The sequence below is a fragment of the Semicossyphus pulcher genome, unplaced genomic scaffold (genome assembly GCF_022749685.1).
Source record: "Semicossyphus pulcher isolate SPU_LCO1_2020_fin unplaced genomic scaffold, fSemPul1.0.p SCAF_19, whole genome shotgun sequence".
In the NCBI taxonomy this organism is placed as follows: domain Eukaryota; kingdom Metazoa; phylum Chordata; class Actinopteri; order Labriformes; family Labridae; genus Semicossyphus; species Semicossyphus pulcher.
The window spans coordinates 3,280,517-3,291,785 of NW_027211692.1; the positions used below are offsets into that span (position 1 = coordinate 3,280,517).

The 11,269-nt window shown below is 41.4% G+C and overlaps 1 protein-coding gene across 2 annotated transcripts; it reads left to right on the plus strand.

Moving 5' to 3' along the window:
* Positions 1–4,470: 4,470 nt before the first annotated feature.
* On the plus strand, positions 4,471–9,022 carry eif3k (eukaryotic translation initiation factor 3, subunit K). 2 transcript variants are annotated; one of them, XM_069668411.1, is made up of 8 exons: positions 4,471–4,626; positions 5,369–5,467; positions 5,773–5,893; positions 6,421–6,498; positions 7,261–7,327; positions 7,496–7,573; positions 7,817–7,942; positions 8,865–9,022. In XM_069668411.1, exons 1-8 carry the CDS (start codon positions 4,565–4,567, stop codon positions 8,894–8,896), a joined length of 663 nt encoding a protein of 220 aa, XP_069524512.1. In that variant the 5' UTR covers positions 4,471–4,564; the 3' UTR covers positions 8,897–9,022. The 2 variants fall into 2 exon arrangements, with proteins under 2 accessions (XP_069524512.1, XP_069524513.1); XM_069668412.1 differs by having other exon boundaries at positions 6,424–6,498.
* Positions 9,023–11,269: the final 2,247 nt, after the last annotated feature.

Here is an 11,269-nt window from a genome sequence, read left to right on the forward strand (position 1 = left end):
TGCGACCTGTCGAGTGTCGTTCAGCTGCTGTCACACACACGCGCACACACACACACACACACACACACACACACACCTTCCTGTTTCTGTTTCTCAGGCTGCTATCGATCCTCCCTCTCCCTCTCTCTCTCTCTCTCTCTCTCTCTATCACACCTTCCTCTCTGTCAAACATTTTTTCAGCTCTTTTGCATATTTTGATTCTGTTTCCTGTTGGGTGTGTGTTCCTGAGATACAGACAGCTTCTTTCAGGGGGTTTACAGCTTTGTGTATGTGTGTGTGTGTGTGCGTGTGTGCGTGGGTGTGTGCATGGGAGTGTGGGAGTATGGGTGTGTGTGTGTGTGTGTGTGTGTGCAGACATGAGCACATGCTCTGGGATCATATAGATGCCTTCATGTGTTGCTGATTAATTGCAGTTGTGCTGTTTGGGGTTTTCATTGTAAGTTTCAGTCTCAGCTTCACACCTACTCAATGTGTGTGTGTGTGTGTGTGTGTGTGTGTGTGTGTGTGTGTGTGTGTGTGTGCGCGTGTGTGTGTGTGTGTGTGCGTGTGTGTGCGTGCGTGTGTATGTGTGTGTGTGAGTTGCAGCTCTGCAAGAAGAGTACTCACTCGTGCTCAGAGCTCCCTGTCAGCTTCCTGTTCACATGTTCCTGCAGATGAATAAGGGGCACCGTTACATCCTGTGAAGGAGATAAAATCACTTCATCAGTTGAGGATCTGTTTTAAGAATGTTTTGATCCTTTATTTTAGAATATAATAATAATAATAAATACATTTTCACAGGTATGAAAGTCTGGCTTAAATGGCTCGAATAGATTTCAGTTCACCTGAAGCATCTTAAGGCACTGCAACATTTCATCATTTCTGTTTGTTCTCTTTTGCTAAACATTAAAAAACAGCCTGTAAATAAAACTGAAGGATGTTTAAAAAGAGACATGAGCGACCTGTTAGATTGTGTGGCCTGATTCCTCCCCGCAGCGGCCCACAGATTCCAGCCCCTCACCCTTGTCACGTGTCATCCTCTCTCCCCACATCATCAAAGGCCGAAATCACCTCATAAAGAGACAGACAGACCTTAATGCAGGCTTGATCCAAGTTTACAAAAAGACATTGAGCAGAAGGTTAAATTAAAACCGATGTGACACCCACAGAGTGGTTCAAAGGAGTTCATGTCAGCAGCTCTGTGAGGCTGCACTGTGGGGCCGGTTACACTAAACCCAAACGATGAAGGAGAATGACGATTTGTTTTGCACGTATTTGGACATTTACCAAAGTAAGTATAAAGACACAAGAGGAGACACCAGAGGGGACACCAGAGGAGACATGAGAGGAGACATGATGAGACACCAGAGGAGACACCAGAGGAGACATGATGAGACACCAGCATGGAGGAAAGCCAGCTGCATGTATCCTGTGAGGCTGTGATTGTCTGTACAAACTTTTACGGCCATAATAAAAAAGTTGTTGAGATATTTGAGTCCGAAGCAAAGCGATGGACCGACAGACACTGACAGACTGTGTCCTCTCAGGAGCCTGAACATGTTACAGCAGAATAGAAGTTTAGTGTCTGAGGTGATTTAAGATCATGAAACATATTTCCCTCTTCGCTTGCTGCTGCAGGATCGTTGATCTTTTCTTATTAAGAGAAATAAAAACACTCTTCCTGTCGTGTTGGTACTTTTAATGTGCTGATGAAAAGGAGCCTCAGTAACATTATGAAGGAACACACATCAGATGAATGTGGGTTTTGATTAAAGGGTTGAAAAGAACTAATTGAAGATTACACACCTTGTTGGCATCATACTGATACCATCTCCATCGTCTGACCTTTCTCCTCCCTCTGCTTCTCTCTGCAGACGACCCGTCTGTCCACCTACACTATCTGCCACGTGGCTCCTGAACACCCACATGTGACAGACACACAACTGCGGCCAGTTAACCACAAATAACTGCCTCAGCCTCAGCTCAGCCGTGACAGCAGGAGGGATGAGGTTAGAAAAAAAAACCACTCCTCAAACATCTTCAACAGCTTGAGGGGTAAAGTATCAAACAGTTGCATGGACACATCTGACCTCTGACCTGCAGCTCAGGTAAACAGGAAGCTGGAAGGTATGATGAGTGGATGTGAGCAAAAGAAGCAGGAACAGTTTGGGACCAAACTCCTAGGGTCAGCTCGGCTGTGACGTTACTTAGACCCCAAAGACTCGCTCCTCATTTCAGAAGGAACAAACATCAGCTGAGTGCATCAATGAGGATCATTAATGAGGATCTCTTGAAGAGCTGTTAAATATGTTTTATGACACGTATGTGTGTGGGGAGCTCTTTTACTGTCCCTCCACTGTAATGCTGTGCAAACACTGAACCCTCACATGCTCAGCAGCGTCACTCTGATCCTGACCTCTGACCCTGAGCCCCCTGGGGGAAAAAAGTAATAAGAAAATGACATTATTTTGACTGTAGACAAATGTCAGACTGCTCAGAGGGAAAAATAAAAAGGTGGTTAATATCTGTGGTTATACAGGCCAGTGTGCTGAAGGGGAGGTGTGAAGCACGATGTTCTCTTTAGTTCATCAAACAGCATAGGAGCGTGTAGTACCTATAAGATCCTATAATTGTCAAAAATATGTTTATTATAGAGCTAAAAAGGATGACTCATGTGAATATAAAATATACTAAGAAGAAAATATACCAAGTATTTCAAAATAGGCTCTAAACTCGTGAAAATGTTCTGTTCTGAAAGGTTCAGTTGTGTCTGCTGAAGGCGATGAAAGATTAATTAAGTATTAATCAGATGACATCGCTACAATATGTTGATGCACATTTTAGATTATGATGCTAATCTAGTTGACAGTTAATTTAAATTTACAGGTAAGAAGTATCATTTCATGGCAGTTTATTCTAATGCACACCTGGCAGTCGGGTTTGGGGAAGTACTACACAATACACTGTAAATAGAAAATACTACTTTAGTAACACAGTCCAACTCCAAGGATACAATGGAAAGAAGAAAAACATTTTGTATTTAGCACCTTGAGGAAAATAAAGCTTTTTTCCTGTGAAACAAGATTAATAATTCATAAATAATGTGGCTCTTTTGCTCTAATGCTATAATTTCTGCACGATAACAGTTGCACTTCTTCATTTGACCACTGGAGGGCAGCAAATCCTCACGATAAGTTGAGGTTAACTATTATTTATAATCACGGGTGTTTACTGCCCTCCAGTGGGCAAAGTGTGGAACTGCAACATAACGTTTATTTTCTTAATAGACCCAATGTATTTTTCAGTTACGGTAAAACTCTACTTATTTTCTGAAGTTTTCACTGTATTTGTAAACTAAATTACATGTAAATTGTTGTTTTAATTTCAAAATACACTTACGAGGCCGACCACCTAGTAGCTCTAGAGCTAACGAGCGTATCCGCTAACAGCACTAATCACCTCCTTGCAGCATAATTTATAAAAGCATAGCTGGCTCGGCAACGAGAAAAGTATGTCACGTCTTTGAATCGCAACTGCCTCGATAGTTTCCAATCTGCCTTAACGCTAATTGGTGTTAACGGTTGACGGACATCAATCTTTCAGTTAGTCACTATATTTTGAAATAAGTAACCGGAAGTGCAAGCTGCAGTAGTGTGAGCATTGACGCTAGTTTTACTAAATAACATGCTGCAGTTCCGACCGTGACCACAAGGTGGCAGTAAGATTCTGTTTCCTCTTAACGTCTGTCCCACAACAATAGATACAGTGTAATTCTACCGGCAGGGATAAACTTTATTACTAACATTTTTGGTAGGCAAGATAAATATAAAAGGTGAGAATGTAAGGTAGAAAACAAAAACAACATAAAACTCATTCAAGGTAATACTACTGTATAAGACCAAATTATAGAACAAATTATAAAGAAAAGATTGAAACTTAAATTCAAGATTATAAGTGTTTCCACTTTATACGGTTTACTTTTGACAAAATGAATAAAATAACATTTCCGCAATGCTCATTAATTTCATATTTCATTAATTCCGTTTTGTCCATTAATTACAAGACAATACCCCTCTGAGATGACTGCTGTAATGTGTTGTGGTTCATCACGGTGACCACTGGAGGTATTAGGAATGTATTTAGAAATGTTTGAGTGTTTACCGCCCCCCATTGGTTTCGATATGGAACTGCAAGAGGTCAAATTATTAAAGTTCACGATAATGCAGAAATAATACCATACCAAAACATCCGGCAAATACTTTCAAAATAATAACACAAAACTGAAATTAAAGTTGTGTGAAATGATGGGAGTGCTACCATTAAGATAAATTAAAGTCAACCGTGTTATGACGTGTTACGCGAGGGTAACGAATGATTTATATCAATGTAGTGCCTTAGATAGAAAAGGCTATCTCGTAAGCGGTCCCTCACTGTTGTTAGGTCCCTACACTTTCCGGTCCGGTGGTGCATCATTCTTTCCGTTCCGACCCCTTTTTCCTTCCGCCCGGTGCCTTTTCTACCCTCGGCCCACGTGTGGATTTAATTCGGTTTTTACCTTAAAATTTGCTGTAAAAGTTTGGACCAAATGTCGACGTCTTTCGAGCAGATGAGGGCGAACGTGGGGAAGCTCCTACGAGGAATCGATAGGTATGGATGCATCGATAACCCGGCGAATGAGCTAACGATAGCTTAGCCTGTTTGCTAATATTTTAAGCTAACGTTTGCTGAGTTAAGATTCAATCACCATTCCCGTAGTTTCGGAGTATTTGCTTTTGACGGTCTGATGCTTGCGTGAAAGCTAAATCAAATAAGTCGATCAGAAAAGTCAACAATAAATGAAACTGACAGATCTACCATGCTCAGAATTTAAGTGCAGCTAACGCTAGCTGGGTTCTTACCAATATGCCAATAATCAATAAATATACTTTACCAGGTTAAAGGCCCATATGGTTTGATGGTGTCATAAATATAATTAATATGTTCACTGCTAAATGTGTTCAAAGTGACCGTTTGAAGCTGACTTTAGCTGGAACAAGCTAACTCCTGTTATAGACACAAAAGAAAACATTTGTTAGTCAGCGTCGCTGCAAAATAACATTTAAAACACTGTTTTATCAACTGACAACTCCAAGGATGAATGTTGGTTTAGTGTCAGTTCCCTTTCTAACACAGATGTTGACAGATGTTATTTAAACAAAGCACTAATAGAAGAATTAAACAGCCTTGCCAAGAAATGTGTCAGAAATGCTGAAATATAAAGGACTTTTTGGGGTAACATTGTAACAAATAAGAGCTCACAGAAGGGGAAAGAAGTACCATCAAGACACACTGAGTAACACTGATTCAGCTGCACTTGATTGACAGGTATTGCTCTTGTTTTGTTTCTCAGGTATAACCCAGAAAACCTCGCAACGTTGGAGCGCTACGTTGAGACACAAGCCAGAGAAAACGCCTACGACCTGGAGGCCAACCTGGCTGTCCTGAAGCTGTAAGTACACTGTGACTGCAGGAACCAGACACAAGCCACTATTCAAATGTAGGTAAATCATGTTAGCTAACACGGGATGCTTTGTTTACCAGTAAGACATCACTATGAGGATTATCTGGATTATCTTTAAAAACACTGTGGGGAGTTTTTTGTGATGTCCTGTTAGCTGAGAAATATTTACTCACTGGGCTCTTTCAATGAGTTAATAACTTGCTGCTGATAAGATAAAGGCATTTCTTCCCAGCATGTGTAAAGTGATGTGCAATTCTCAGTTAAAAAAAACTGTGATAATTTAACTTGTGCAGGTACCAGTTCAACCTCGCCTACTTCCAGACTCAGGTGACGTCACAGATTCTGCTGAAGGCCCTGACCAACCTGCCACACACCGACTTCACGCTCTGCAAGTGCATGATCGACCAGACTCACGTATCCTTTTGGTGCCGTTCAATCCATTTTACATCATCTGAATATGTACATATAAATATATAGATCCCAACTGTGATGTTTGATGGGCAGGTCATTTGTTCACTTATTGATTTAGTTTGGCTTTCTAGGTCACAGTGAGACTCGAGGAGTATTTAGATGAGACGTTAGGAACACAATGAGTAGAAAAAGAATACAAAGTGCAGAGAATGTGTCTTTATTATGTCCTCGTATGTCCAGGTGACACATATATGAATATTTATAGGGCTGAGAGAAAATGTAGACACTTTGCGAGAAATAAGGTTTTGTGATGAATCAGATTTTAATTAATAATTTTCATGCAAAGATTTAAATTCCTCACACATATAAACCCTGTTTTTTATATGTATATTGTGTAGCCACATTTGTGCCGATACACAGCTCTATTCCTACATTTATTCCTGGTGAAATGATACATTTATTGTAACTGATATAAACTGGAAAGAAGCTTTGTCTTGGGGTCAGGGGCCATTTCCTTGACTACAGTGTCGCAGCAAGAGGAGCGGCCCATCAGACAGATCCTCTACCTGGGGAACCTGCTGGAGACCTGCCACTTCCAGAGCTTCTGGGTATGGCACACGCACGCACGCACACACACACACACACACACACACACACACACACACACACACACACACACACACACACACACACACACACACGTAACAGGAAAAGTAAAGCTCAGGAAGAGCAGCAGAGGAGGACTCAATCTTGACAGGCAACAGATCACTGTGAGCCGCAGTGCTGGCATCAGTAAACGCTCTAACAGTTCGATGTTTGAATTAAGAGGTGATCTGACTTTAATTGGATCACCAGAAACATTATGTAGGTTTATACATTTACACAATCAACATCAGGGCTGAAGGAGGTTTTCCTTTAGACTTTGTGCGTCTGTTCAATCGTCTCGGTGCAGAGTGACGTCAATACGAGCACTTAACTGAAACAAGTAAAGCAGAGCGTGATGCAAACTGCTCTTCTTCTTCATAGCCATCATTTATTAGCACATTTAAAACATTTTACCAAATGAAACATAATTATTATGTATGAATATTTAGTTATGGCACCCAGTTTTACACTCTCCTGCTCACAACACTGTTATTCAAGTTTAATGTCGTGTGTCACAGCTACCTGTTGTACCTGGATAAACGAAGGCTCTGCCGTTATATTGCTGACTAATCTGTTATTAACCGCCGCTCCTGTTGACCGGCTCGTCATTTTCCTGATTTCCTTATTGCAACATCTCTTGTTTTCGTAACTGCCGCTCTCTTCCTCTTTTCTGAACAAAGTGTTTCTTCTCTTTAATGACGTCCTCTTCCTTTTCTTCCTGACAGACGAGTCTCGAGGAGAACAGGGAGCTCATTGATGGCATCACTGGTTTCGAAGACTCTGTTCGCAAGTGTGAGTATCGTCTTCAGCTGATGGTAAAGGCTGTCAGTAAAAACAAGCAGGTGACGGCCTGTGATGGATTAAAGATCACACCCACACGGAGAAGATGCACACCAAGGATTTTTTTAATCATAATTAAGACTGAACATTATGTGATGTTTAACTCCTCTTCCTCTCCAGTCATCTGCCATGTCGTGGGCATCACCTACCAGACCATCGAGCACCGGTTACTGGCTGAGATGCTGGGAGACCCTCTGGGTAAGAACAAGGACCCCGAGTTAAAAACTACACAGACCTGCAGAGAGACAGTGAAGCAGATGTTTAACAGTCTGCAGGTTAAAGCTGTCCCATCACTGGGAGCTGGTCTTTAGACTGCATGCTGCTTAAAGACAGTCACTCTACAGTTACTGAACCTCTACACCAGCTGATCTGATATAACAACAAATATAACAATATTTATACATTGATAGTAAAGCAAACATCACTCTCCTGTTCGTGCAGACACACAGGTGAAGATTTGGATGAATAAATACGGCTGGACGGAGAACGAAGAGGGACAAATCTTCATCTTCAACCAGGAGGAGAGCGTCAAGCCCAAGAACATCGTGGAGAAGATCGACTTTGAGAGTGAGTGCTGATGAATACATAAATATACTTCTTATATTTACCCCTGGATTGTTTGCAGCGCGCTGCAGTGCGTCACTGGTGCTACATGAGCTGCTGCACTCTTCAGACAGACTGACTCCTCGGGGCGTTTTGTTTGTGCTGCTCGTTGGAAGCTCACTAACCTCAGAAGCACTTTTACAATTTAGTTTTACTAATAAAACAGTTGGTGAACAATTTCTGACCCTTACTGTTTATTGTGAATGGTAAGGACAGCAGAACTACCATCAGCAGGCACCCAGTGAGGCTGCAGGGACACTTAAATATGAGGAGGTGCTGCATTTCTCTTTTTTACCTCATTGTCAATTAAATATCTTTAGCTTTGAACTCTTTCTGAAAAACCACCATCGATCTGGATATGTGACTTTTGACTCTCAGGACTTGTGACCAATAATAATAATAACTTTATAAGCAGATGTGTACAAAGTGCTTTGACAGACAAGCAAAGGCAGGAAGAGAACAGATCAGATTACAGGACATTCAGCAGTTAGGCCAAGCAGAGAGAAGTCTAGTAAATTCAGCTAAAGGCGAGAACAAACTGCAAACGCAGGGCAACCAGAATAAATGCAAATAAAAAGAATAAAAGTGATAAAACAGGCGGATCTCTAAAGGCAGTGAAAGCAACACAAATAAAGGGATAAATAACGGAATGAAGGAGGATAAAAAGAAGACGAACAGAAGACGAGTTAAAGATAAATAAATCAACAGCTTCAGTGATCATGATTCTCACCTGGATATAATCGATTCGGTCTGTGTGACACAGAAGCTCGTCTCTAATCTAACAAGTGTTTTTTATGTTTATTGTTGATTATAATTAAAGTTACATTTTAATGTTCTCTCCCTCCTTTCTCTCTTTCTACACCTCATCCTGTCTTTCCTTTCACAGGTGTATCCAGCATCATGGCTACATCTCAGTGATGAAACGCACACACACACACACACACACACACACACACACACAGTGACATCAGTCGTGACAGATATAACCCGGTCATCTGTTTTCATATTCACTCTTTTCTCAATAAAGGTAATTTATCATTTCCAGACGTTGTCCGTGTTCGCTTCTTCGTGCTGCTTTCTGAATAGTCCAAAAGTTTCTCTTTCCTTCCAGAGAAATGATTAAGAACAAGTAAAGTCCTGTTGCGGGAATGCTGCCAGCTATTCCAAGGAAGTATTTGACTTGTATGTTTGAGGTGAAATCCGGGCGTTGGACGTACGCTGTTATGAAGCAAAATACAGACTTGATGTGACTGAGGGTAGCCATGCTGAAAGCCACTGCTTAGTCATCATGTTAGGTGTTTTCATGTGTCAAGACTTTAATGGATTAAAAGATGAGACGGGGGGGGGGTTTCCTGTCTTTCACACATTCTGCAGGATCCCAAAGCACGAGCAGGAGCAAGTAGGTGAATTAGTTTTGCTGCTGTAAATGAGCAGCAGAGACGGTCAGGTGCACAGGTTCACTTCATCTTCATAGACTGACGCTGTCTCACAACACCATGAATAGAACCTCTGATTGAGTCACCACAGTCAGGTTTCACAACAGACTTTTCATTAGATTGAATTGTTCTATCAGAAAAGGTTCCCAGTTTGAGTCCCAGTTCAGACGCAGGCGGCCTTTCTGTGTGGAGTCTGCATGTTCTCCCTGAGCATGCGTGGGTTTCCTCTGGCTTCCTCTCGCAGACGTGCTCCACAGGTTCATCAGTGACTCTAAATTGTCCGTAGGTGTGAATGTGAGAGCGAAAGGTTGTCTGTCTCTGTGTCAGCCCTGTGATTGACAGGTGATCAGTCCAGGTGTAACCCCGCCTCTTGCCCAATGACCCCTGGGATAGGCTCCAGCCCCCCTGCGACCCTGAACAGGAGAAGAGGTATAGATGATGGATGGATATAACATGTATCACCTGATCTGTTGGAGAAGCAAACATTCAGATGATAACACATCAAACAGAATTAAGCTTGTCTGAACCGTGCCAAAGGGAGTGACAGTAAATTCATATAGATCCACCATCACAGAGATATGCCATGAACTTGGCACCACAGCTGTTCTTTGAAGGCGTATTCACAAGAGTGTTGCCAGATGTACAACAACATTATCTTCATATATGTATTGCTCCAAAAACACCCAGATAATGATGATCTGTTATAAGAGTAACTTTTAGTTTTTAGCACCATAAGCTACCTCGCTGAAAATGTTACAACCTTTCAGGGCTGTTGGATCAAGTCAGACTGCATCTGAACTTAACTGTTTGACCTGAGCAGCCGTGTCGTCACTGAGCTCACAGCACACTTTAGTGCAGACTGAGGTCCTGCATGTAGCTCAGGCTGCAAGGAAGCAAATCGTTGTTATATCCTGTTTTAAAAAACATGTATTTACGAGCTGAATCAGGAGGTGTAACAAAAGTGAAAGTCAGAGTCGCAGCTGTGAAAGGACAGACTACAACAACTGTCACTGTAGATAGGACATCAGCAGATAACAGGTTCAGGCTCTTTGCTGCATGACTGCTCGGTAATAAACTGACTGAATTTATGTTTTACACATGTTGAAATAACGTCTGCGTGAGGAAGAAAACTTTAATCAACAAACTACAGAGTTTACAAAGTCACACCTGCAGCTGTGTTTCACTTTGTCAGGGCAACATGAAAGAGAAGCAATAAATCATGTCACATTTCATGAAGGACATTGTTTCTGTACAGCGTGTGATATATTCTGTCTGTATAAGTGAGAGTGAAAGTTAACTGTTTGCTAAATAAGCAGCTGGAGTTGTGCCTCAGTCAGTTCCCTCTCTAAGTGTGTTCCTCGCTGAGTGTGTTTTGACCTCAGTGTGTCAAAGAAGCGTCACAACGACAGAGCGGCAGGTGATGAATCTGTTTCATGCCTGTCGAGGACACTGTTCTAGACTGTAAGTCAGAAAGCTTTGCTTTGCTACCTTGATTCTTTTTCAACACTACACTATTTATTGTAGTTTTGTTGTTTCATTTTGCACCTTTTTATGTCGAGACAGGTATTTGGTAAAACCTGTTACAATGCAAGCACAGCAGTCTGAACAGGTAAGCTAAGGATAAACGCTTGAATTAGTTGGCTGAACATCTTAAAAACACAATTGATAAAGCTTTTCTAATATTATTTGTAGTATTTTTAGTACTTGTTTGCTTTATTCAGTTTATTCTACGTTCATAAAACAGGACGATATACGTGAGTGTGTGGAGAAGCATCTGAAGGCAAAGTTGAACTCGCATATTAAACATTGTCTGCTAAGTTAACAAAGTGTATTTGAGCTTTAATTGATGATCGCT